This window comes from Nannospalax galili, unplaced genomic scaffold (assembly GCF_000622305.1).
Source record: "Nannospalax galili isolate Female #2095 unplaced genomic scaffold, S.galili_v1.0 scaffold999, whole genome shotgun sequence".
Lineage (NCBI taxonomy): Eukaryota > Metazoa > Chordata > Mammalia > Rodentia > Spalacidae > Nannospalax > Nannospalax galili.
This window is the reverse complement of record NW_008344824.1, coordinates 954,263-981,824: the sequence shown is the minus strand read 5'-3', so window position 1 is coordinate 981,824 and position 27,562 is coordinate 954,263. Positions and strand designations below refer to the sequence as shown.

General features: G+C 41.1%; 1 protein-coding gene across 1 annotated transcript in view; it reads left to right on the top strand.

Moving 5' to 3' along the window:
- Positions 1-27,562, top strand: part of Ryr3 (ryanodine receptor 3) — a 595,983-nt gene that overhangs the window by 323,617 nt on the left and 244,804 nt on the right. The window contains exons 17-19 of the mRNA XM_017800130.2: positions 4,506-4,639; positions 5,814-6,055; positions 17,231-17,423. Coding sequence (XP_017655619.1) covers positions 4,506-4,639; positions 5,814-6,055; positions 17,231-17,423 — 569 coding nt within the window. The remainder of the gene's footprint in view (positions 1-4,505; positions 4,640-5,813; positions 6,056-17,230; positions 17,424-27,562) is intronic.

Below are 27,562 nucleotides of genomic sequence, written 5' to 3'. Positions count from 1 at the left end.
CCAAATTGCTTTCATCTTCAGGAGTTCCCACAGAGGCCCAAGTCAGATGAGGATCAGATGCTCTCAGGCTTTCTCCTGAGGTCAGGATCCCTCCAGGAACGATGTTGTCCTCAGGAATTTGGGGGCTGGACTGGCCTGGAAACAGCACCTGGAAAGATGCTGGTTTAGGGCAGCTGGTGGCCGTGCCACCCAGAGATGCAAAGACAGATGGGGCAGGAAGAGACCCCAAGGACCTCTGGGGACTGCACTGAGTAGCTGGGTTGGTCTGGATGCAAAGGATCAGGAAGAGGAAAGGTTAGCCCCTGCATCCGAGAAAGAGGCTGGTGGGTGGTACAGGACTGGCCCCAAGACAAGGAATGGGACAGGACCCAAACTAGGAGAGACCAGCAGGGAAGATGGGAGGGTGAAAGAGGCTGGAGGAGTCATGGCTTGGAAAGCGTGATGGACTTACCCTAGAGAGAGGCCTGTGGGTAGGAGAGAGGCCTGTGGCAGGTCTTTCAGGCCCAGGGAAGCAGAGGGAGGTGAGGGAGAGGCCAGGAAGCAGTATTGGTTCCCCATGTGTCTGGGGCCCCAAGACAAGGAATGGGGCAGGACCCAAACTAGGAGGAGAGACCAGCAGGGGAGATCTTAATTTTGTTTTTAGAATTACTTAAATCCAAAACTCTTTGAAGCAGAAAATCCACTGTTAGAGGACATTATATGATAACACTTAAGTTAAAGAACCCCTATCATTCATGAAGGTGGCCTTTAAAGATGGTATATATATATAGTGGGGGGGGGGCGTTGATAATCCATTCTTGCCCCCATACCACCTCAAGACTGTATATAAGGGTAGCAATTGCCTGACCTTAGGTTGCCAGCTGTGGTAGTCTGTGGAAAGAGCTACTTCTCATGTAAACCTTGATCACATTGGAGCCAAAAGTTGTAGGCAAAGAACACAGAAGACAGGAGTGGGTTGCAGGATCCACTCCACACTTTCTGAATTTACTCTGCCCTTTGACCTCTCAGTGACTTTACTCTGGATCAAGCACCCTTCACTTCCTTCTTTCTCAAAATCTAGCAAAGTCTTGTCAGTTAAAAAATAATGTAAAATGTTTATCTGCCCTTCAAAACTTAATTTAAATGCCACTCCTTCCATTAAACTTTGTAAAGTTCCAATTGCAATTGATTTCCTCATCTCTACCCTTGAACAACTTTGTTCTGTCACAGTGTTTGTTCCAATTTGCATTGCACTGTGATTATTTTCATAGTTTATTTCTCTTGTCCACTGTAAGTTCCTTCAGGACAGGGACCATTATAATCAATACAGTGTAAAGCTCATATTTTATGTTGTAGGCATCTATACATACTTGTCAAAAGTTCAATAAACTAATACAGTGAGAAGTAACTAGTGTCAAAATCCACTCCTGTCTCATCTTGATGAAAGCACGTACATACACACACACACACGCACGCACACACTCCTCATCCTGTATGAACAAAAGCTTAATCAGTAGAAAGAAAAAAAAAATATTGACACTAACATTGATTTGATTGTTTGGCAAAAATAATTATTTAAAAATATACATTTAACCTATATGTTTTCCATGGTTTAAGCTTTTATTAGCAAAATAATAACAATACACTCATCTACTTGCTTCAAATCTGCTCATTGTTGACATGGGTAAATATTTCTATTATCTTTTTTGTTTCACGATAATTGGGAGCCACTTGTGAGAAAAATATATGGTAAAGTAGTAATATCATTGGTCCCCAGAAAGTATGAATCAGAATCAAAAGTTTAGCCTGCGTTGGTGGAGGACAGAATGTAAGTAAACAAACCATTAACTCCCACACAGCTGCTCTGAAGCTCTTAAAATCAGTTGTTTCCAGGCAGCACAGCCATACAGAACTGTTCCCAAGCATTTAGTTCTCTCGACCACAGAGGAACAAATCTGATCCTTAGGGGCTGTATGTACTCTTTTTTGAAATACCTAATTTGGTGTAAAAAAAAAAAAAAACAAAAGATCACAGAAGAGGTATATTTAGAATTTTTAAATAAGACTGCTTGTACACAGAAGAATCAATAAATAAATAGCCAAACAATGTTTGCATTGATTTATGTATTTCTTATCTTTAAAGCAGAATTCCTCTGTGTGCCTGTGATTCCCATATAAAGTAGAGAAGATAAAGCACGATATAAAGCTGCTGGATGAGAATTAGAGGTGATGAAAATTACCACAGCTGAAGAAAATGAGCCATTGGTTAGGGAAGCCTAACCCCTAAGACAAGTGTATTTTCAGTACTGGCTTTTTTGCTCACATCACAGCCCAAAGCCCATGAGTGTCTGGATTGCTTTCTGTGTCCATTCAGGTGCACAGACCTCAGAACTTTACCAGCTGTTGTGTGCTCACAAATGTAGACACCCTAAAATTTCTGCTAGTACGAAGGTTTGTATTTAGAATGGGAGAGGCAATGCCATCGTGAAAAATCAGTTTAATAAAATTAATAATAGACTAAGAAAAACAAAAAGAATAGGGTGATGCATGCATCTGTTTCTAGAAGCATGCTCCTAGATGATGTTAATGCTGCCAGTACAGGGATTGGGTAGAGTCCCTGGGACTGTAAATCCTGAGTTGGATCTCTGTGCAGGGATTGAGCACATGGAGGACATTGCAGAACATTGGGGATGTGTGACACATTCACTTTGCTTTGGTAAGAACTCAGTGACATAATCTCACCTACCTTGTAAGGGAGGCTTCCTTGTAAGCTCAGGAAGAAAAGGATAAGGGGGTCTGGTAAACACCCCGCAGAGCCTGCCTTACAAACCAAGCTTTCCAGAAGTTGCTGAGATGACCCCTGTCAATTAGAAAGTGTGGATGGCCTGTAGGTAATATACTGTGTGCTCTTGTGGTACAGCCCATTCTGTACCCACTTTTCTTTGAAAAGAACTCATGTAAACATTTTTACAGAAAGATGTGCATCCCTGCTCCCCAGTTTTATATGAATAAGTGTTATCTTATTCATGCACACTGTCAACTGTGCATCCTTATGGTGTCATTTGTAGGTGTAAGGCATTGCTCTATCAGGCTGTGTGCTTCTTGCAAAGCCATTATTTCTCTTTACTGTTCCTACTGTACATGGATTAAGCTCTGCTTTTCCTCTGGCTATGACAGCAAGGCTCCTACAGCCATCATCCCAAGGCAAAACAAATGAAAATGTGTGATGGGCCCGATGGAAAGTATTTAATTTCCTAACCATCTATGGCTCTTAGAATGAGAAATGAGCCTCTGAATTTCATGTTTCCACATTTGGTATCTTTCATGGACTGGTAATAGTAAGAGTATCCCATAAAACTGCCTTGGGGATTCTTTTTCTGCTTGACCCGTAAATGTGCTTTGTATTTATCTGGAACAAAATTGACATTCAGGGAGTCAGGTAGAAAATTGTTTTGTGAGAATTATGGGCACAAATGCCATCAACAACCTGAAGCTATCCAGCCCCAATAAGCACTGAGTCTTCAGTGGCCACTTTGAAAGACTGAAATTCTGCAGCCTAAATCCTTGTCAGTGCACCCACCACACCGTGGCTGTTATTTATTGACTGCTATTTTCACATTCCTCCCTGTGGGGGAAAGAGGGATAGTGCCTGACCCAGCATTGTTTTTGGTCTACCATAGTGCAAATATGAAATCTGAATGCAAGGGGATGGATGGGGCATGATGAGAGAGATGACAGTGTGGAGGAGGAACAGGCCAGAAGGGACTGTCTCCACATCCCAGGCAGGGGAACAGCTGCAGTGGCTTGGTGACAGGTCTCTCCGATTTACAAATCACCTGGGCTCTTGCAGATTGGCTGGCCTTCCAGGTGGGAGGAGGAGAGCAGTTGGAAAGCTTTGAACACTGATTTCCAGGAATTTATGAGCATCATAATGAGCTCTAATGATAGCACAGCAAGAGACATAAGAACATTGAGTCTACCCTGCTGTCTTAAGTTCCCAAGCCTGCTGCATTCTAGGAGTGCTTTTCATTGTCTGAGTACCTCACTAATTCATAGTGCAAAGTGCTGTGAGAGTAAGGTGAATGTGTGAAGCTGCCATGTGAGGCCTGTGGAGGGCCTTTAATCTCTCTCCCCTGTACTTAATGACTATGGATGTGCCTAGTGCCAGGATGTGGTGCCTGAGGAATTTCACCTAGTCCTGACCCTGGCAGGACAGTATGTCTCCACAGTTCAGACTATTGCTGTAGTAGATCTTGACCACAAGTGGTACGCATAGTTTGGAGGGAAAGAACTTAAGAGTAAGGCAATGGGTCTGGAAGGATGCTGGGCCTCATTTCCTAAGCATCATCAGCCTCTGGGACATCAGTCACTTCTGCTTGGTAAAGGCTCCCCTAGCTCTAAGCTGGCTCTCCATCTACCCATCACTCTCCCCTACTCTACATGATTCCTGCTTCTTTGTGTGTGGTGATAACTGGGTTCTGCCCATCAACCCCTCCTCTTGAACCTGAGGTCTATGTCCTGCTGCAGGTTCTGGATGTCCTGTGCTCCCTCTGTCTCTGCAACGGGGTCGCAGTAAGAGCCAATCAGAATCTGATCTGTGACAACTTATTACCCCGGAGGAACCTACTCCTGCAGACACGGCTAATTAATGATGTTACCAGGTAAGGCCACTACTGTCATTCCAAGTGCAAAGCTTGTCTCAAAGGTAGGAAAGAGGACTTCCTAGCAACTCAAGCAAATAAGTCCAGGCATATGTGCACTTTGACTAGGGACTTGTCCTCCAGCCCCTAAAGTGCAGTTCCAAAACTTTCCCCTAAAGTGGCTGAGAATGGAGTATAAGTACAATCTAGTGACTGAAGAAGTTTAACTTTAAACATGAATGTGCCCTTATTATTTCTTCATAATGTATCCATATTTATTTTGATACCCCATTTTTTCTAAAACCTTTTAATAAATAATGAATATTCCAAGGTGATAGATACTGTGGTTGCTTGGATTCAGTAACATGGACATTTGCCTGACTGCTACCTATGAGTCAGGATGGGCCCAACTAGAGCCCCAGCCCACTGGTCCCCACATGTGAGCTCACTGGACCCGACCAGGGCAGGCCTTAGGTTCTGTTTTCCACTTTTCACCTAGGCCCGCACCCTGATTCACAGTCAAGAAGGAAGAGGCTTTCTTCTAAGGTACAGTGCAGCAATGCACAGACCTCAGGCACCGCACAGACCTTCCTTCTTCATACTGCCTGATTTTTACCTGCCCATCCCAAACAGGATGAAGCCATATTTAAATACGAAGTACATATTTAAGAGCATAACCCCAAACATGAGCTCTCTAAGTTGCCTATCCCAAGCCTTTAACCGCATTTCTTGACCTTAATAAGGTAAATGAATAATGACTTCTTAATTCTTTTAAGTACTAATTATGCTTAGTGACAAAAGCTGCTGTTTTGAAAATGACACTATGTAAGCCTGTGTACAAGAGGATGAAATTCATATAAATGATTTCTTTCATTTACAGGAAGACACAGAGGTTGGTAATCATACAACTCTATGTAATGTTTTCAGTGTTGTTGCTCATGGTTAGCACTCAATAAATGTGTTGTCTTAAATGGAATATTTAAGGCATCTTTATATTTTATGTGAAATTAATCTTTTCCTCTTACCTCCCACTAAGAACTTGACCAAGTGCTGAAGGCTGTAAATAATTCTATTTCATTAATTTCTGCCCTGATTTTTATTATTTCTTCTTGTCTGATGGGTTTGGGTCTGGTTCAACTTGCTTTTTCAGTTTTTTATTATCTGCAGAAGCCATCTATCCTATGTTTAATTTCAGTATCCGGCCAAACATCTTCCTGGGAGTTGCTGAAGGTTCCGCGCAGTACAAGAAATGGTACTTCGAATTGATTATTGACCAGGTGGACCCCTTCCTAACAGCAGAGCCCACACATCTGCGAGTGGGCTGGGCCTCCTCCTCAGGCTATGCCCCATACCCAGGAGGTGGAGAAGGTTGGGGAGGCAATGGTGTTGGCGATGATCTGTATTCCTATGGCTTCGATGGACTTCATCTTTGGTCAGGTGAGTACTTTTTGAAGGCTTCTACCCTTATTTTCCTGCTGAAAATAATTGGGCCTCATATTGTTCAAGCTGAAATTGACACTTTCAGTTAGAATAATAGATATGCTCGAGTCCCATGAGATTGGTAGACAGGAAGAACATCAGGTTTAAATGAGTTTTATTTATAGCATTATTCTGAGAGTTCCTAGCTACGTGGACCAATACAGAGGACTTGACTTTCCTTAAGCTCACTGTTGTGTTTGGTTGTAAACACACCTTGCAGGAGCATGTGTTTGAATACTTGATCACCCCCTGGTGGCACTGTTTAGGGAAGTTGTGGAGCTTTTGGGAAGTGAGGCCAAGCTGAAAAAGTGGGCCATTGGGATGCATGCCTTGAGGTTTATAATACAGCTCTGCTTCCTCTCTCCTCTGTTTCCTGGTCCACTGGGATATGAATAAGCAGCTGCCATGCACTCTTCCACTACCACAGAGCCACGCAGCACCATACCTCCCCTGCCAAGACGCACTGTAAACCAAAACAAGTCCTTCCCTCCTTAAGTTGCTTTTTTTGGTCAGGTATTTGATCACAGCAATGCCAAAAGTATCTGTAGATCCTTGTTAAGTAGGATTGTTAGGGTTTTATGAATAAGCAGAAAAGGAGACACTCAGCTTGAATTAGTGACAGTAAGCTGCGTGCTTTCTGTATATTTCCCCTTGTTATATCCTCATGATGATCCTTATGGTAGAAAATACTGAACTCGTGTTACAGATATAGAAACTGAAACGTGTAGATATTACGAAATGCATTTGCTGCAAAAGATCTTACTCTGATTATGTCATCGAGCCCATAACGTTGTCAACACGGCCTGCTGCTTGATGTTATAGTTAAGATTTGTGTGTCAGTGGAAATCTCATAAAGAATTCAAGTCTTTTTTTAAAAAAAAAAAAGATAAATAATCATGCTTTTCCCAAGCAGATCTATGGCTCATAATTGTAGAGAAATGGGTTGGTTCTGTGTGTGTGAAAATCTTAGAGCAAGTCTTCTTTTTACTCAGAACAAGAGCCACACCTCTGCTGACTCTTGTCCAAACATGTATTTTCTGTATCTTTTTGAGAACTTCAGTTGGAGATATTGTCTGTCTAGTAGAAATCCCTTCCAGAAGTGGAAGCATTGTGCTTCACACCTCTTGTGTAAGAAATCATGATGTGCGTTCTTAAATTCAGTATGATGGAAAAGTTTGTCTATAAGATGGATCTGTAACTAAATTCTTCTGTAACTGAGAACTGCATACCTATCATATTTCTTTCTCTTAGCTTTTAGACCAAATCCTACCTACCTGATATCAATAACTAATGTCATCTCAGATTCTGATAGCATGCTTCTTGGAGTTGGCCTTTAATTTTCAATCTGTCAATTTGGAGTTTCTTGGGTTTTGTGGTATTTCATATGCAGTTTAAACAGTTTAAAACTTTTAGAAATATCATGGACAGTTAGTTGAAAGGAGAAAAATATGTAAGTCTGCACATGTTCTATGTGTCCTGAAGGACAGCTTGGAACAGATAAAAGCAAACAAGAAATGGCAAGAGGGGAGGCTAAGCAGCAGGAAGACCATCGTGTTCTCACAACTCACCTCACCAGTTCTTCGCAGATGATGGATAGTCCCTTCTTGGTTCTCTAAGTCCCATTGTGGAGTCAGTGAGTCTGTAGGTATACAGAAGAAACCTTTAGCTGAGTTATCAACTGGGTGCCATAAGCTTTCCCTAGGGAAGTGATTTGAAAGAATAACTGTGCTCAGAATGGACTTGAGTTTTGAAATTCATTCCCACACTACCTACTAATGACTGCCATCTCATCATCACAAGCCCATGTGTTCTCTGGAGTCCAGACCATACTTGCAGAGGACTTATGTGGAGACTGGTAAAAGAAATGCAAAGCACACCCATCCATCAGATGAAGAATATTGGACCCTTGTTTCAAAGAAAAATTGATCGTTCTCCAAAGAAAACTTTCTTCATCTTTTCAGACTCTGCAGCAGTAGATGGGGCTCTTAGGAAATCTGTGTATCCATTTGTAGACATTTGGAAAATGAATTCTTCAGTGAGTCACAGGTGGAGAAGACGTCCATGGTGTGTCAATACAGGCACACTGTGCACTTCAGGATCTGAACATCCTAATTCTGTGTCATTTCAGGAGTGAACAGTTGCTCCTCTCCAACCCACCAATTCCTTCTATACTGAGTCCTCTGAAGGCAAACAAGTTGGATGATCCAGACACGCTAGGCATCACTAGCAGTGGCTCTGTATTGAAGAACTAGAGAGACAGCTGGGAACTTAGCTTTGCAAAGGCTTGTTATGGCTTTGTACATTACACATACTTTGTGATATAGTACCATAGAGGTGTGTTCAAGTAACTCAATCCCTTCGTCCCCAGCATCTGACAAGATGTAGAAAAGACAGTGTCTGTAACATTTACATTGTTCTTTCTTGCTTAAACGCAAAGCTTCCTTAAGTCCAGGCTTTATTCTTTCTCCAGCTCTACACAGGAAACATCTATCTTTCAGGAGCCAAAGGTAAATGTGTCAGGTAAATATGTCCAGTTGAAGAAGTAAGGTTTCTGTGAATGACTCCCTCCAGGATGGCAGTGAATTTCAGGCTATCTGATGAAAGGGTAATTGTTTGATATATAAATGGTATGGGAATAACACTGCAGTTTGCTATTGGAGAGAATAAAAGATGATTAGGGAGAAACTGGAAATTGGCCTTCATAATTTTTTCTTCTTTTTCTTTAGCTTCAAATGTCCAGATCCATTAACTTTATAGTTACCTGTATGCATAAATTAAGCCACTGGCTTGAACTGGTCTTTAACATATTTGTTAAAAAACGATCGATGTTGCAGTAGGTGGAAAGAATTGTAATGCTCCTAACATTTTGTCAATGAAAAGGGTCAAGAAAAAAGCAGCAAGGCCATGCCATACTTCCAATTTTTTTTTCTTATTTTTGTGTGTTGGGGGGTGGCATTCGGCTAATTGCTTTCTTTGCAGATTCTGTTTCTTCAAATAAAATGAGGTAAAGTTGGAGGATCACTGGAGCCCAGATATTCCAAGCTAGCCTGGGAAATATAGCTAGACTGCATCTCAAACACAGAGAGAGAGAGAGAGAGAGAGAGAGAGAGAGAGAGAGAGAGCAAGAGATGGGGGAAGGGAGGGAAGGAGAGAAAGAGAGAAAATAGTATAAAAATCCTCATAAAATTCTTATAAAATTTAAATGAGATAACAAATATGAAGTCTCTGCCACACAGTGGGTATCCAGGTATGTGATTTCTCTTCCCTCCTTGCCTTTGAAGTCCACTGTGCTTAGAAAGACCAAATACAGGGTTTGTATACTTCAAAACCATTTAAGTAATACCTAGGGGAATAAAGAATTTGAGTCCTATGCTCAATTGAAATAGAAGTTTCAAAGGATTTCCTAGAACTATGAGTAAGTATAAATGAGCTTTCTGTGTATAAACACATGTGCATAGAAGCCGGTGTAGTCCCTTTCTGTGTCAGCTGTGGAATCATCCCCTTCCTCAGCCCTACCCCAGTCCCCCTAAGAATCCTGGGTCAGCTTGACACCTGAGGTTTGCCTTTTGGAGGAACAATTCTTTGTGATGGCCTCACTTTCCTCCCCTGGTAAACTGGCCATGGGGAGAGCATTTGGGAGTAATTTCAGCTCATGGCAGCCTGTGGTATAGTACTGACAAAGGGCAGTTTCATAAGAGGAAATTGTACCATTCCCTCTGCTTTAAACTCCTTCTCTCCATAGAACTGGAATAAACAGAGGAATTCATCTTCCAAGAGATCAGTGATATGGAAACAAATGAATAGAGTAAGATGATTTTTCCTGATTTAGTGAAGACTGACTCCCTAGTGTTTACAAGAGGGGAAATGATCTGTCTCATGACCCAAATGGGCCTGGGGTTTTGGTTCATCTGTCACAGCTCACTGTGACCCCATGTTTTGTGGAGGGAACCTGGGCAGTAACAGCAGAACAGCAGTGTTTTTATGCCTTTGTCTCCTTCTCATGCTACACTCCTAAGTCATATTTGTGTGTATTATTATTATTATTATTATTATTATTATTTGTACAGGGCACCAAACTCTGGAGCTATGAAATGCTGAGCCCCAGCCTTTCCAGTTGCCTACTTGCTCATCAGAAGAGATTAAATCCTGTAGTCATTTATCCCTGGGTTAGTTCAAAGATGGGCAGCACATGATTGAGTGGCTTTTTATTTCTTATCTTTAAAAAGCAGGGTATGTTAACAAACTTTCTGATATTATAAGAAAATACATAAGAAAATCAACTTACAAAGAAAGACTGTTTATTTTGGCCCATGGATTTAGAGGTTTCAGTCCATATCTATTATTATCCCCATCACTTGGGGCCCCTGGTGAGGCAGCACATCATGATGGGAGCATTCCTGTGCTTATTAGTTTTCATCATCTTGACACAAAATAGCATCACCTGGAAAGAAGAAATCAAAACAGAGGGATTTCCTCCATCAAACTTCCCTGTGTACCTGTCTGTGAGGCATTTTCTTGATTGTTAACCGATGGAGGAGGGCCCAGCCCACTGTGGGCAGGGCCATCCCTGGGCAGGTGGGCCTGTATAAGAAAAGTAGCTGAGCAAGCCAGGGAAAGCAAGCCAGTAAGCAGTGTTCCTCCATGGTATCTGCTTCAGTTCTTGCCTCTAGGTTCCTACCTTGAGTTCCTGCACTGGCTTCCCTCAGTAATGGACTATGACATAGATGTTCAGCCAAATAAACCATTTCCTCCCCAAGTTGATTTTGATCTGTGTTTTATATCAGGAACAGAAAAGGTTTAAAAAAAACGATTTGGCAGAGCTAAAATGTTCAGTTCATCATAAGAAATCAAAAGAGAATGTGATAAAGAGACCAGGAACTCCCAGTTGCTCTTCAAGACACACATTCAATGACCTGCAACCTCCCACTATTCCCCATCTCTTTAAAGTAACCAGTGAGGCCCAAGCCTCTAACATACTGGCTTCAGGGAACACTTAGGATTTGGACTATAGGTTTGGAATGGCCCTTTCTTTTTTCCAGACAGACAGAGGCAGTGAGGTACCACCAACCCCACCTCCCTCAGCAGATGGGCTCTACTGATGCTCAGAGTTCCTAAAAGCTTAAGAAACATTTGAGTCTACTCTTAGCAAAACTGTAAAACAAATTTTCTTGTATAGCCTCCCATCTCCCCTTGCTGTTCTAAAAGAATCATAGATAATAAGTATTTTGGAAAATGTGTATTTTTGCCATTACCTTTGAGAAAAGAGAGACTTTAAATCACTTTTTAGACTCAGCTCCCTATACTACATTTTTCCATATTTTGTTATTTTTCCAAATATTGCAAAAGGTACAATAGTATTCCTATAACAGTTTGGAAAGCTTTGTGTTTTATTTTTAAACTTTTTTATTGAACTTTTGTACATTTCATACAACAGTTAATCAAATTTAGACTCCCTTCCCCCATCCATGCCCTCACATGCATCTCCCCCCACCAGACTTCATGCATTCTGCCATATATGCTAAGTTCTATCTAGTCAAGCATTTGTACCCAGATGGCCTTCAAAGCAAATTCATACACTGGAGTCTAGTCAGCCCATCTAGAGATCATAAGTAAGGTCCACTCTCCTATACCCAGCAGTAATCAGTCTCCAACAGTTCCAGGCCTAGGGCCAGTCCACTGCCCATTTCCCTCATTCTACCCTGGACCCTGTCTGATTAAGTTGGCTTGGGTCCTGTGCTCAATGTCACCATTGCCACAAGTTCACATGTGCAAGCTTCCAGAGGCCTGAAAGGCTCTGCCTCCTTATGTTCATGAACCAACCCTGGTTCTTACAGTCTTTCTGTTCCCTCTTCCTCAATGGTCCCTGAGCTGTGGGTGGGTGAGGTTTTAATATAGAATTTCTATCCAGGGACACACATTCTGCAGTCTCTTATTCTCTAAAACTTGTTCAATTATAGCCTTCTGTGTGCATCTCATTCAGTTGTTTAAGGAAGCTTCACTGGTGAAAGTTGAGGGATGTAGTAGTTTTCTCTCTATCCCCGGTTCCACTATGTTCCATGAACATTAGGTGTAGAGGTTCCGCTGTAAATATGTCAGCTAGGACTGGGTATCTTTCAGATGTATATTCTCTGTGTGTGACCAGTTGTGGAACTCTGCAGTAGCCTCCATCTGTTGAAAAAAGAATCTTCTTTGATGAGTAGTGTATGGTATACTTGTCTGTAAATATAAGAATCCATAATTAGCCTTAAATAAGGGAAGAAATTTCATTTGTCTAGGATCTATGACCTTCCAGCCATGTGTATTTGGCTGTGTTTACAATGCCACCCATGAGTTGCCTCCCATTGAGAGGGCTTTAAGTTCAATTAGATAAGTGTTGATTGTCCCCCAAATAACAGTGAACCTACTGCACCAATAGAGGTAGTCTGCTGTGCCAGTCATTATTGTTATTAGGCTTTAGGACTGAGTGCCACCATTGATTGATTTTCTCCCTCAGCAGCGTTCATAGTGTCCTCTAGGACTATGAGAGCTGGACTTCACTCAGTCCCCTCCAGTATGTTTTTCCATATTTTGTTATTTTTCCAAATATTGAAAAATGTGTAATTAAATTCCTATAATCTGGAAAGCTTTGTGTGTGTGTGTGTGTGTGTGTGTGTGTGTGTGTGTGTGTGTTTACTGTTAGCCTAGTAATTCAAATGTTTAGGGTTTTGAAAACAAGATTTTCTGTTTATGGCAATGTGGCAGGCACTCTTCCTATCTGCAGGAAACAATTCATCCAAATTCACAGCATTCCAGTGAGGTAAGCATTATTGTTCCTATTGGATGGAGAGGGAAAGGTAAGTTAATTGTCCAAACTCAGAGAGCCAAGGATACCCAGGACACAAATTCAAGCTGCCTGGCTTTACAAACTCCTCTAATGCTCAATCATCAAAACCATTATAATCATAATAGTCCCTACACAAACTGTCTTTATAGGTTCACTGTGGGCATCATTGTGCCCATTTTACATATGGAGAAACTGGCCTCCTAGTAAAATCACAGGCCTGGTACATATAGTGGATGTAGAATTGGAATCAAACTCAGCCTTGTATGATTGGAAGACCATTCTCATTCTGTGTGCAATTGGAAAGACAAGCAACTTACATAAGTATAGATTGTAGAACCTTCGAGAATCATCTGTAAGCTTGAAAACTTTCACAGTGTAGCGATTGTTTTGTCTGGATGGGGCAGAATGACAGAAGAGAGTTACAAAAGCAAATCCATAGTGGGTATCATCTTCCAATTTCAAACTCTTCCCACTGTTTACTGTTAAAAACGAGTTACACTTCCTCAGATGACCTTTCACAGCACGAATATTCTATGCAGTGGGTTCTGTAACAAACACATTGCCCTATATGCTTGCTGAGGATGCTCTAAGTACCTGCTGAGGATCTACTTCATATCCACTGATTTGGGGCAGTCTCTCTTAGTTTCTACTTACTATTGGCCCAACTTCTCTTTCTCTACCCTTTGTACTTTCAAAGTGGTCTCAACCTATTCTTTCAATGTGCCTATAAATTGTGTTTACAAGTGTTGCAAAGGAAATTTGTGCTTGGAGCCCAGTCTTTGCCAACGAGGGAGATGAAGTATGGTGTCATTCACCATCACCACTGCCATTCCTCTGGACCACAGTTGGCTGCTTTGGAGTGTTAAAGGCTAAATAAAGCCCAGAACTCAGCCTCCAGAGCATCAAAACCCTGCTGCAAGTGAAAGGCATCCTTGTGTCCCAGGGCCACATTGAAGTCCACAGAGGACTTTGAAGGGAAAGGGAGTGAGAGCAGTAGAATCACAGTTCAACCCTGGAAGTCTTATCCTGGTTTATAGGATTCTTGAAAAGGTGAACATCCTTGTAATTTATGTTTTTAGTCATTGAGGTTCTGGATACTTTTCAAGTTAATTGACCAAAGTAATATTTCAATCATTTCCTAGTGTTTGCAAAATCACAGATCTATCAAAACCTGTTCAAGTGATATTCAGGGATATTTTCTGGAAACTAAAACAATGAAGAAATGAAACATTTTATCAGTAACCTCAATTTTAATGGGAAAAATCAGAATTCCAGAGTGAAACATGCATAGCGAGCTTTTCTGTTTTAAATAACAAATTCCTTTAATAACAGACTTGAGTGGAAAAGAGAAAATGTTATGGGACCCAGGATATCAAATACACTGGAACGAAGAAGACTCGGGCTCCCCAACTGGAAAAATTGGAAGATGTCAGCCCCAGCCACACTCCACATTGTGCTGCTTTGTTTTGCTGTTTAATGCTTTTATGCATAGTTTCTCCCAGTGGAGTACTTACTCCTCATCCTCTAGAGTGAATCAAGGTACTGAAGGTAGAAGAGCAGAGTCTAAGGCCTCCCCGCTTGAATCGGACAATCTGCACTGATTCTGCGTTGTGGCCTCTTCAGGGGAGCTGGCCAAGCTCCATGTCTCGCCTAAGTTTATTATCCTTCCCCTCATTCCCTGCCCGCCTCACGAGTCCTCAGTCCCCAGCCTTAGCAGCCTCTAGCCATTCTGCACACGTTATACATTTGCTTTTGCTCCTCTCTTTCGCATTTATCTACCATTGCTTCCACCCCTGTCTCTTTCTCCCATGTTTCCAGGCAGACTTGGCACCTTTCTCTGCATCTGGTGGGCAGCAAGTACCTTCATTCCAATATTATCCTATTGTAATATTTGAATATCCCCCCCAGACTATCGACATCTTTAGTGCACAAATTTGGTCTTCTGCTTTTGATCCCCAGCCTGGAAGATAGTATCTGGCACAGAGAACAGCGCTTCCTTATTATTGGTGAAGGAGGGAGGAGGGTGGGGATGCAATATGGCTTTCTCAATCACCTAGAGGATGCTTTTATTTTTTAAATTAAGAGGATAATTGTTTCAGTATTTTTATATCAGCCAATTTGTTTTGAATCTATTACTAAATTGGCAGTAGCTACTTAAACAGTTTTAAATTGAGATTTGATACCTTTGTTACCAAAGATATATGTATAAAATTTGGAATTAACACATAATCCATCAGGAGATTTAGTCTTAAATTATCTTTTTGTGGCATATAATGAAATCATTAAAGTCCAGTTTTGGGTTTGTTCGGTCTGGTTTTTTGGTTTTTGGTTTTTGTGGGTTTTTTTGTTTTTGGTTTTGGTTTTTTTTTGTTTTGAGACAAGGTCTCCATATGTAGTACCGGCTGATCTGGGGCTCAGTATATTTTTGAGACAGGGTCTCCCTGTAGCCCCAGCTGTCCTGGAACTCACTATGTAGACCAGGCTGGCCTTGAACTCACAGAGATCCGCCTGCCTCTGCCTCCCAAGTGCTGGGATTAAAGGCATGTGCCACCATGCCCAGCCAAAGTTTTTATTTATTTTTATGCGTGTATGACTGTTTTGCCTGCATGTATGTTAGTGTGCCACATCATGCAATGCCCATGAAGGCCAGAAGAGGGCATCAGATCCCCTGAAACTGGTGATTGTTAGCTGCCATACAGGTGCTGGGAACTGAACCCAGGTCTTCTGCAAAAGCAGCAGTGTTCTTAACCTCTGAGCCATCTCTTCAGACCCTAAAATCAAGATTTAATAAGTATTCTATCATAACATAAAATGTAATATGATTTGTTAAAAAAAATCTTACCTCTCCCAGGTTTGATAGTCTGTATGGGTATATGTGCATAAACATGCTAATAAGTGTTTTACTGAAGCATTTTTTAAAATTTTCTGACAATTTCCTACATATTTATACAGAATTTTGGTGACTTTCACCTCAATTACCCTAAGTCCCCTCTCTCACCTGCTGAAAACTTTGTTCTTCTTTACAGGTCTACTTCTACTTTGATGTTTTTTTGTTTTGTTTTGTTTTGTTTTGTTTGACACACTGAACTTAGTTATGATTGTTCCCATGACCATGGGTGGGGCTACACCCCTGAAGAAAATGAAATCCTCTCCCCTAGTGGCCATTAACTGCCGTAGTCCCTCAGTGAGGAATACGGCCCCATGTGCACCTCCGCCATGCATGATGAATTGGTGGCAGATCTAACCCTGTGCAGGTCGTGCATAGGTAATCACAGCTGCAATGAGTTCGGGAGTGCATCGCCCATGTGATGTTCAGAAGACACTGTCTCACAGAACTCCTTCTCAACCCCTGGCTCTTATGTTCTTTATGCTCCTCTTCTGAGGTGTTCTCCAAGCCTTGGAGGGGTGTGTAGGAATGAGCACTTATTCCCCACGTTATAGAGTTATGATTTTTCCTTTTCATACTTTTCTAAATATAAATGATGAGCATTTACAATGAACATGTATTAATTGTGCAATTTAGAAACAAGCTATCTTTATCTTGTACCTGAAACCCTGTATTAATTGCCGGCTTCTGCCCCTCTGGTTCCTCTATTCTCAACAGGAACATAAACCTGATAGGAGAATGGGTAGACTCATAATGATTATTTACTTTTAGAATTTCTAGATGAATATGGTATAATGTAGAAAAAGCAGGAGATTTTCTCACTATTTTGGGTCAGAGGTGTTAAATCATTTTATGAGAAAGACATGTAAAAAAATTTTTTTCACCACCAATGCACAGTATAACTGACAATATGTTCCCTCTTAGTTGAAATAATAAAATTCTTTAAAGCAAAAACAAATCATGCTGCACCATTTCCCAGCTAGCAAGAATACAGTTCTCTTTGCTGGCTTTCTATCAGTGGTGGAGCTTCCTGAGAAAACAGAACAGAATAAGGTGTTCTGTCTCCAATGGCTAAACACATGCACCCCTACCTCCAAACCTCCACTCAGTAAAACGGTCAGCCCCTTACGTCTAATACCCGGCCAGCCTGAGTGTAAACTGAGCAGACTTACTTGTTCTTGTTCTCAGCAGCCTCTAAACCTTGGCTCGTGTCAAACATGACATCTGTCCACTCACCAACTTTGGAGATAATTTCCTACTTCTCGTCTCACACAGGCAGAGTAAAGTTGCCTTTCCTCTCTGGCAGCAAATCCCAACCTTTTCTGTTACGTTCTCATCATTTCCTGGTCTCCCAGTTGTAGCCTCCAAGTGTGTCTTCCTGCCTGATGCATATATCTGTTTCTTCCTGTTCTCTGTTTACCAGGCCGGATACCCCGGGCTGTGGCCTCCATCAACCAGCACCTGCTGAAGTCGGATGATGTGGTAAGCTGCTGCCTTGACCTTGGAGTACCCAGCATTTCTTTCCGCATCAATGGGCAGCCTGTGCAGGGGATGTTTGAGAATTTCAACACAGATGGACTCTTCTTCCCTGTAATGAGCTTTTCAGCAGGTGTCAAGTAAGTTATAACTGCAGTTTCCTAGAAAATACCATGACTGCCACCTACCTCACGACTTCCCCATCACCTTAATGAGCTAAAGAGACAGGAATCTCCCTTACAACTTCCATTTCATGAGCCAAATTGCCCCCAAAACATGATGAAACAAGGGTGATAAACAGCCAGACTGATTCCCTCCAGGTTCTTATTGAATAGGTGACTCCTGCAGGGGTTATATTACACACATATAAATGCAAGATAAATCCTGTGTACAAAATTAATAGTCATAAGAACATTGCATGCTCACTATGAAAACTCTGAAAGAAACAATTTTAAACGATACAGTAAAAATCACCTATAATTGTAATGCTTATCTATAATGGCTATTACTATTTTGTTGGATTCATCTGTTTGCTACAAATGTATGCCTACTTTTTAAACTGCATTATTGTAAGTATTTATGTTTTGTGTCTTATTTTTCATTCAGCCATAAGTAATGAGTGTTTTCATTAGCTATCCACAAAATTATTCTTATGGCCACTTAATCTCTCTTTCTTTGGTTCTCTGGTAATAAAGCTGTTCATTTGGTGTTGCACTTTCATGCCAATTCTATTTCTCTTGTCATAAGTTATATTATTGAAAACATCCCTGCACGTAACTCTTGTTCCATATTTCTATTTTCTTCTTTTCAGAAAGAAGTAAAAATGTAGGAATATTTTTAAGATCCAAATTTATAATTATGTGGCCAAATTTATTTTCATAAAAATCGTATGAACTATTGAGTTTCTTATCAGCACCTGCAAAGTCTAAGAAGTTCTAAAACCATAAATATGTTCAGAGAACATTTTGCAGCAAATCTAACTTGACCTTGGACTGCAGCAGAACTCCTATCAGTAGGAATGCAACTTTTGTTTTTTGGTCTTTTATGTAGCATAATTCTTACAAATATGTGTGTTTAGTTGCAGAGATATTAATACGTCTGAATATTGGATTCAGCTTCTCATCTGGCAGAAGGTTCTGTTTAATATTTGTTCAAAGAATTTCAAAGTTCAAAACACATCTCTAAAGATTTCAGATTAAATATTTGGCTTGTGATGTCACTTAAAGCAACATATATGGGGGACTGGGGAGATAGTTCAGTCAAGCACAGAGACCTGAATTCAATCCCCACAACATGTTTTTTTTTTTTTAATCCAGATGTGGTGGCATGCACTTGTAATCTCAGTGTCAGGGGTTAGAACCATGGTGATCCCTGGGGCTTACTGGCCAGCAGACTAGCCTACTTGGAAAATTCAAGGTCAGTGAGAGATCCTACCTCAAAAAGAAAAGGTGAATGGTGATTGAGGAACACCATCCAATGTTTCCCTCTGGCCTCCAAGTGCACATGAATACATGCGTGCACACACACGTGAATGTGTACACATATGTACACATGCACAAAGCAGCATAGGAATGCACAACTGACTAAATCCTCACTAACTTTTACTGTTATTGGTTATTTTTAATTTTGCCAATTTACCAAAGAAATTACTTTTATTGTTACCATTCTTAGGTCTTTTTCAACCCAGCATTTTTGCTGATTTCATGTTCTTGGCCTTTCTGATAATAATTTTGGGTGATTTTATTGTTAATCAAATTTTATTTAAGGCTGCTAACCTGCTTTCTGTTAACTTTGATATTTATTCCAATTAATGATTTGCTTTTTATAGTTAGTTTTTATCCTATTTTCCCTTTTTAAAAGTATTGAAAGTCAAGAAAAATGGCAAGAACTCATAATACCACCCAAAGATGCTATGCTTTTGTATATAGATCTTTTTTCCTTCATTTGGACTTGCGTTGTATGAGCCATTTGCTGTAAGTCATTGCTGAGCACATTGTTCACTGTTCTGCCCCTCTCACTGCACCTGTTGGGTGCTGTTTCCACTATTTTAGAATGGTTACATATTTCAATGTCTCTAAAACTAACCCCCCACAGCAACCCTCATTGTCTTAGTCATGCTGTTCTCCATCTCTATATTTTAAAAAGCTCATAATTGACTGACCAGGGAACTGGAGTTACAATTAAAATCACACTAGTGTCCATGGGAGCCATTGAACAATGCAGTGGGAAGAGGGTGTGAGCTGAAGCTTTAGCAAAAAGAAGCAAACTCCAAGCTCCGGGTATCTAAATGATAGGTTTTTCAGAATAAAACCACTAGCGTAGGGCTCAGTGCTTTTTCAGGTTAATAAACAAAGATGCGTTCCTTTGTTTTCCAAAGGTACATAAAAATAGATTAGAGCACGGGCCCTGTGGCAGTTGGGAGGAACTGGTATAAGCCCCACTGCACATCTTCCCAGCTCCATTCCAGCAACAGAAGAGAGTGACTAGAAGTGTGATGCAACACAGCCATGTTGGGGTCATACCTATGGCTCAGTGTCTTCTCTAGAGAGAAACAAAGACCTATGGCTCAGTGTCTTCTCTAGAGAGAAACAAAGAAACCCTGAGCTGTCAGTTCCCAGAACCACATTTGCCCAGGTCGTTCACAGCTTCCCTTTCTGTCATTAGGGTCCTTCCCCTTTGTATTCTGTTTTGACCGGCGCCACTCGCTTGGTTTTAACTTACTTTCACAGAAAGAGCACCCATTTCCTAAGATCTCATTTGAGAAAAGTATTTGGTAAATTCAAATCTTTTTAAAAAAGTCATTATACATTAAATTTTATTAATATTGAATTTAACACACATTTTAATAAAGATGTATTTTGTGAAAATAACTTTCTATTTCTTATATTTTACTATTTTTTTACTTATATTTTACTATTTGCGGAGTTCATACATGTGTATAATGTGTTTGATGAAGCCCACCTAAACCCCTCACTACTATCCCCTCCCAATTTCATGTGTTCATTTTCAAACCCTCTGAGTTCACTTAGTGCTGTCTGTGTGTGCGTGAGTGTAGGGCCATCTCCTAGAGCATGGGGCAACCTTTCAGAGGCCACATCCATGAAGAAAACAAACTTTCTCTACTAGAGGCAATTAACTGCCAATAGCTCCTCAGGTAGTGGTGGGACTTGGTAACCCCTCCCCATCTGTGCTGGGATTGGGTCTGACTTGATCTTGTGCAGGTTTTATTCATGCAGTCACAGCCACTGGTGGTTCATGTGTGCAATGGCCCTGTCACGTCTGGAAAATACTGTTTTCTTATAGTCATGTACTGCCTCTGACTCTTAGAATCTTCCTATCCCATGTTCCCCAAGAATCCCAGAGCTTTGGCAGGAGGAGATGTAATACAGATGTATCACTTGTAAATTCAGGTCTCTGGAGAGAGGATCTTCTTCAATCTCCTTCTTGCTAATTAAATTTTCTGTATAGTTCGCATTCACAGAATAGTATACCTGCTTTTGAAGATTGTGTAATAGTTCTTCGTGTTTGTGTTTATATGATGTGCATGAGTGCAGGAGCACACACATTACAGCACACATAGGAAGGGCAGAGGGAAGCCTTGCATATGGGAACAGCCTTCACCTTCCCTCTTCCTTGAGCAGGGTATCTCTTATTCGTCGCTGCTCACAACAGACTCGCTGGCCTGTGAATTTCCATGGATTCTCCCATCTCTGCCTCTCATCTCTCAGTTGGAGCACACTAGGTAAAGATGCTTGTGCTGCTGCATTCAGCTTTTAATAGAGTCTGGTGACCTGAACTCAAGTTGTCAGGCTTGTTGACACCATGCTTCCCCAAGTTGTCTCCCCAGCACAATAATTATTGACCATTTATCTCATCCATTCAGAGCGATGAGGTAGGATTTTTGTGTCTGTGATTTGTATTTGGTTTGGGTGGAGCTTTTTTTTGGAATCCTCTCGTGACCAAGTACTACAGCTATTGGGTAAAGACATAGGTGACTGACTGCTCTCCACATGTAGAGGACTTTTCTAGTATTGAGTCTCTATGTCAACAGATCATACAACCTGCAGAGCACACAGATAACAGAGGAGAACAGTTGCATGATAAACACCAAGATGTCTCTCTGCTTTATAAGGCAACTATAAGAGGGAATTTAAGAAACTGATGGGTCTAGATGTGCTAACTTCAAGAGCTTAGATCTGGTTGCGTTTGCTTATAGCAACTGAACAGATGGCATGCTGAAGAGCGATTCTGGTGTCTTATGTCACTTGAGCCTGTCCCTAAGAACACTGGCAGCTCAGGCATATTCCTGTCTCTAAGCTTTACAACATATGATCACAGAGAGGTAGAAACACCGCACCCACATTGTTGAGACACACAGTACATCTTAAGGAGATGCATCTAGTCTTGGTGTCTTTGCTACAAGTCAATGCTGGTCTAGTTTTGCAGAACAGTCAACGGGTCTATTATCAGTTATGAGCAAGTAGATTCAATAAATCAAACACTCACTTTTGCATCAAATGGTGAAGTATAGTTTGGTACAAAACCTGGCAATTCTTGTACTGCCTTAGTTCAGTTAAACAAAGAGATAGAAAGAGAAACCAGGATATTAATTCCAGGTTAATTAAAGTATCTTACTGAAAATAAATGTGCTTAATATTTTTTAATTTTTAAAATTACCAGTTCACTCTATACTGTAGAATACTTGCTTGGTTTTATGGTACTTCTCCAGGAGAGAAATAAGGCATCATGCCCACCTAGACAGAGACTCTTACTTCACAACAGAACACAACAGTGTTCAGGAGTGTTTCTCAAACTCCCTTTGAACTTGTGTATGTGGTTTCTAAATTAGATTCCTCTTCTAAATCCTATTACCTTCTACTTAGTGATCTTTAATGAGGTCATAATCTTGAATTTTTTAATAATTATTTTTATCATTGCAAATTATATTGCTAATTATACTTGATTAAGATGTCTCTGCTGGCAGTCATCGAAGAGCAATGCTACACAAAGAGCAAAAATCTTTTTCAATTAGATTTACTCCTGGTGAAGTCAAAGGCAGCCTGAGTAATTACTGGCAAAATCACAAATTAATGTGGACTCTCTTTCCAAACTTTTTTTTTGTCTTTTTGAGACAGGGCCTCTCTGTACCCCCAGCTGACCTGGAACTTGCTATGTACACCAAGCTGGACTCAAACTCACAGGGATCGGCCTGCCTCTGTGCTAGGAATAAAGGCGTGTGCCACCACACCCAGCTCTTTCCTAATGAATGTACCGCCCAAGTTTGCTTCTAAATGTGGCCTGTTTGTGAGCACTGTTACTGGTGCAATAGTACAGAAATGACAACCCCTAGTCAAGATAGAAGTACATATACCCTGGAGCTCACGCCAAAGTTTCCATTCTTTTGATGTCAGGAAGGTCTTGTTAAGAGATGGCACTACCCCTACCCCTCACCTATAAATAGCAACAGGACATGAATTACACAGACAGCAATATACAAAAGCCACATTTTGGGGGCTACCTTCTCTTTTGAAAAAAATTAAGATGTTATTTGCTCTAGTAGAATATACATTGCAGCCATACACTCCCCTGTAGACCTATTTAATCATCTTTTTTCTCTACTTTTTTATTGATTTTGGAGGTATTTCATATAGAACATCCCAATCAATCTTACTCATCTTTATCCTCTCTTCCACACTGGCACCTTCCCATAGCCTCCCCACTGGTAGGTACTCTCCCATAACCCCACACACACACTTGAATTCATACAGTCTATCATTTGTCTTAAGGCCTATTACGCCAAGTTAGTGTCCCCAGACATCTCTCAGTGCAAGTTCATCTACGGAGGTCTAGTCAGCCTATGTAGAATCCCTCCCTTTAGGAATATTAGCTCTTTCTCACCCAGCAGTAATCAGTTGCCAATATTTCTTCAGCTAAGATTGGGGTCATCTGTCCATTTCCCCCAGTTCTATGCCATATTTTTGTCTGCTTGAGTTTGCATGGGTCCTGTGCATGCTGACACCATTGCTGTATGTTCATATGAGCAGAGTCCCAGGAGCTTGTAGGACTTTATTTCCACATGGTCATGCATGTCCTTCCTGGCTCTTGCAATCTTTTTGCCTCTCTTCCACAATGGTCCCTGAGCCCTGGTTGGGTGTAGTTTAAAAAGGAGTCCTGTCCAAGGACCAGCATTCTGCAGACTCTTAATCGCTACACTTTGGCCATTTGTGACCCTTTTTGTTCCTGGCCCTCTGTTACATGAGGGGGTTTCATTAATGAGAATTGAGATATTCATTATTGTCTACTTTGCCCCTTATTCCATGGGCCTTAGATATAGAGGTTGCATTGTAGATGAGCCACTTACACTTGGGCAATTCATAGACAATGTCATGTGTGACCAGTTGTGGTACTCTATAGTAGTCCCCATCTGGTGCAAAAGAAGTTTCTTTCATGAGTGGTGACTGGGATGTTTGTCTGTAAATATAAGGGTACATATTTTACATATAGCAAAAAATTACATTAGTCTAGGGATATGACAGTTTGGGGATTTTTTTCTAAGGTCTATGACCTTTCCAGACATGTGTTTACAGTACCACACATGAGTTTCCTCCCATTGAGTGGACTTTAATTCCAATTAGGACCTAATTCCAATTAGGTAGCCATTGATTGCCCCCAAGATAAAAGTGCCACTACTGCACCAATGTCATATGCTGTGCAGGTCACTGCTGTGGTTATTTGGTTTTGAAGTCGGTATTGGAATATCGATTGATTTTCTTTCTTAGCACCTTGCATAGTGCTTTCCAAAGCTAGCTAGCTTTTGGGAGAAGTGACTTCCAGGTCAGTTCCAGGTCCATTGCTCCAACTCCTATGTCCAAAATATGTTCTGTCTTCAACAGTAGGGTCTTAACTTCAAGTTCTGAGAGATAATCAAGGGCTGTGGCAATAGTCTGTATAATTTTGGGAGTCTCTTGGACCACCCTGGCCAACAACTCAAAGGAAGGTTTCCTGTTTAATCATCTTATATAACTGTTATCAGCTATTTCTTTTGGGGGGAGAGAATGTCTTTTGTGAGGCAGGGTCTCCCTGTAGCCCCAGCTGACCTGGAGCTTGTTATGTATACCAGGCTGGCCTCAAACTCACAGAGATCTCCTTGCCTCTGTCTCTGAGTGCTGGAATTAAAGGCATGCACCACCATATTCAGCCTAGTCATTTTTAATTAATATTAAAAAAATACCCAAAAATATTTGGTATATGTGATTGCTGTTTGTTTCCCATAGGTATCCACCAGACTTGGCTAAAATTCAGGTAACTGACAGCTTAGCTATTTCCAACTTGCTGTGGTCAATATTGCGGAAATTATTGCTGAGATAAATATACTTCTGTGAAGAACATGAGCACTGGCTGGATTGCCCTGAGCTCTCATCACATGTAGTCAGAAAGAAATATGAACGTGGGAGCATCCATAACTCAGGTTGTTCCCCGATCTTAGCATTACAGACTGAAGATGCAATTATGAATCATGACTTGGGAGTTAACTCAGGTCAGCGAAAACTTGCTACTCTTTCTTCTTAACCCTGCTTGTACACTTTTCTTTGAAACAGTACCCAGCTCTCTAGGAGGAAGTAGCAGCTAGGAGATGGAGACATCTGGAAAGTCTTAAGTGACTCCATGCTAGTCAGCTCTCAATGATAACCATGTAGCATCATGAAGGGAAAACTAGTCACCTTTCTGAGCACAGAAAAGCTTTGCCTCTGTTTTTGCTGTGGGTTTTGCTCATGGATCGGTCTTTGAAATCTGACAGTAGGTATTCTTGTCTCTTCTACAAATTGGCAAGCAATAATCTCCAAGATGAAATTGTAAAGGCTAGCAGGGACATTTGTTAATTTTTTATTGAGCTTTTGTCATTTCATGCAGCAGTTCTTAATCAAATTTAGGTCCTCCCTCCCCAACTCATTCTCCCCATCCTCCCACTGAACTTCACATATTCCACCATACATGTTAAGTTCTATCGAGTCAAGCATTTGTACCCAGGTGTCCATCAGCGCAAATTCATCCATGGGAGTCTAGTCCAACTTTCTAGAGTCTCTCCCTTAAAGATCTACTCTCCACCCAGCAGTAATCAGTTGCCAATAATTCCTAAGCTACAGTTGCAGCCTGCTGCCCATTTTCCTCATTGTATCCTGGGTTTTTGTCTGATTGAGTTGGCACGGGTCTTGTGCATGCTGTCACCATTGTTATAAGTTCATATGGGCAAGTTCCCAGTAGCCTGAAAGCCTCTAATTCCTTATGTTCATGTACCAACCCTGGCTCTTACAGCCTTTTTGCCCCCTCTTCCTCAATGGTTCCTGAACCTGGGTGGGTGAGGTTCAATACAGGAGTCCTATCCAGGGACACACACTCTATACCTCCTATCCTCTAAAACTTGGCCACTTGTGGCCTTCTGTATGCATTGCACTCTGTTGCATGACAGAGCTTCACTGGTGAGAGTTGATCTTTTAAGCCTTTTTAAGAAATTTCCAAATTGATTCCACAGTGGCTGCACAAGTTTACATTTCCACTAGCAGTGAATAAGGGATCCTCTTTCCCCACATCCTCACCACCGTTTGTTATTCTTCGTTTTCTAGATAATAGTCTTTCTGACTGCAGTGAGATGAAATGTCAAAGCAATTTAAATTGGTATGAAATTAGTTTTTAAAAATCTATTAATGGGGGTTGGAGAGATGGCTCAGTGATTAAGAGCACTGACTGCTCTTGCAGAGGACCTGGGTTAGATTCTCAGAAACCACATGGTGGCTAACAACCATCTATAATTCCAGTTCCAGGAGAATTCAATGCCCTCTTCTGATTTCCATGGGCATTACACAACACAGGTGCACTTACATACATGTAGGCAATATGCTCATACACATAATAAATAATAAATAAATTTTTCTTCTTTCAATTTTTTTAATCATTTTTTTATTTTTAATAACTACGTGATTAGAAGAAGGATTTCACTACAGCTTTAACATATTCAGTAACACACTCCAGAGCAAAAGCACATCTCTTTCACAAGTGGGTACAAGTTTCTAGGTTCACAGTTGAGTTAATACAGTTATACAATATTGAACTCAGTATAAGCCCTGTAGACATAAAATTGAATGAGTTTTTTAAGCTTTAAAAAAGATCTCCGTTTCATTTTAGAATATATTTTTCCTTGCAGAAAGTCTCATTGTTTTTGCTACTAACACTGAGATGTTGGCACATGCGTCTCTAATCTGTATGTATCTGATTATTACTAGTCATAATTGGTTGCGCTTGGATCCTTGGCACCTGTGTATGTCTATAAAGTCATCAGGTAGATTTCAATGGTAAAGTTTATCACCTCTACTAATTAGCATGACATAAATTTCCATGCTTTCTCCTCAAATGTAATACATTTTTTTAAATTTATTGATATTTTTGTGCATGTATATCACACAGAACATCCCAAACCATCTTATTCAAGTATAGACCCACTTCCCAGATGGCACCCTCCAATAGCCTCCCTCCCCCCACTAAAGCCCTTATACTCTGATATCCCTGCTACTGTCTGCTGTGTTGTCAGCACCCCCAGCCATTCCCCACTACTTGGCCTTCTGGTGAATCTAGTCAGCCTATCTAGAGGTCTTTGTTTTAGGAAGGTCAGCTGTTCCTCATCTAGCAGCAATCAGTTGTCAATATTCCTTTAGATAAGATTGGGGTCTGCTGTTCATTTTCCCAGTTCTATGCTGGGTTACTAGCTGGGAGTCCCTTGAGCCACCCTGGTCAACAACTCAAAAAAAGGCATCTCCTATCTGGCATTGTTGCTTGTTATGTAGCCTTTAGCTATGCATATGGACTCTTGGTTATACTTTCCTTTTGGGTGTTTAAGGCCATAGAGTTGGCCCAGATAAACCAATTTATTTTTACTCTTAAGGTCGTTTGAGGGTCTGTTCCTCAGGGGTCACATGGGCTTGGGAGGAGCCCCTGGCTCCTCTCTTTTACCAGCTCCGCCTATGTGAAGATAAGTCAAAGGTCCTGCTCGACCATGGTTGGCTTCATTTGGAAGCATGGAGGAAATGATTCCTCTGTGTTTACCCTCCACTTTGTAGACTGGACATTTGTTCAAGTCCATCTGATGGGGTCTCCTCAGCCTCCTTGATCAAGAGGACAGGTGACCCACCACAAATTACAGGACATTTTGAGAGATGCTTATAGTCCACTGGAACTAGCTGACCTAGGAGGGCAAGGAGCAAAAACTGTCCTTTATGTCCCTCTGACC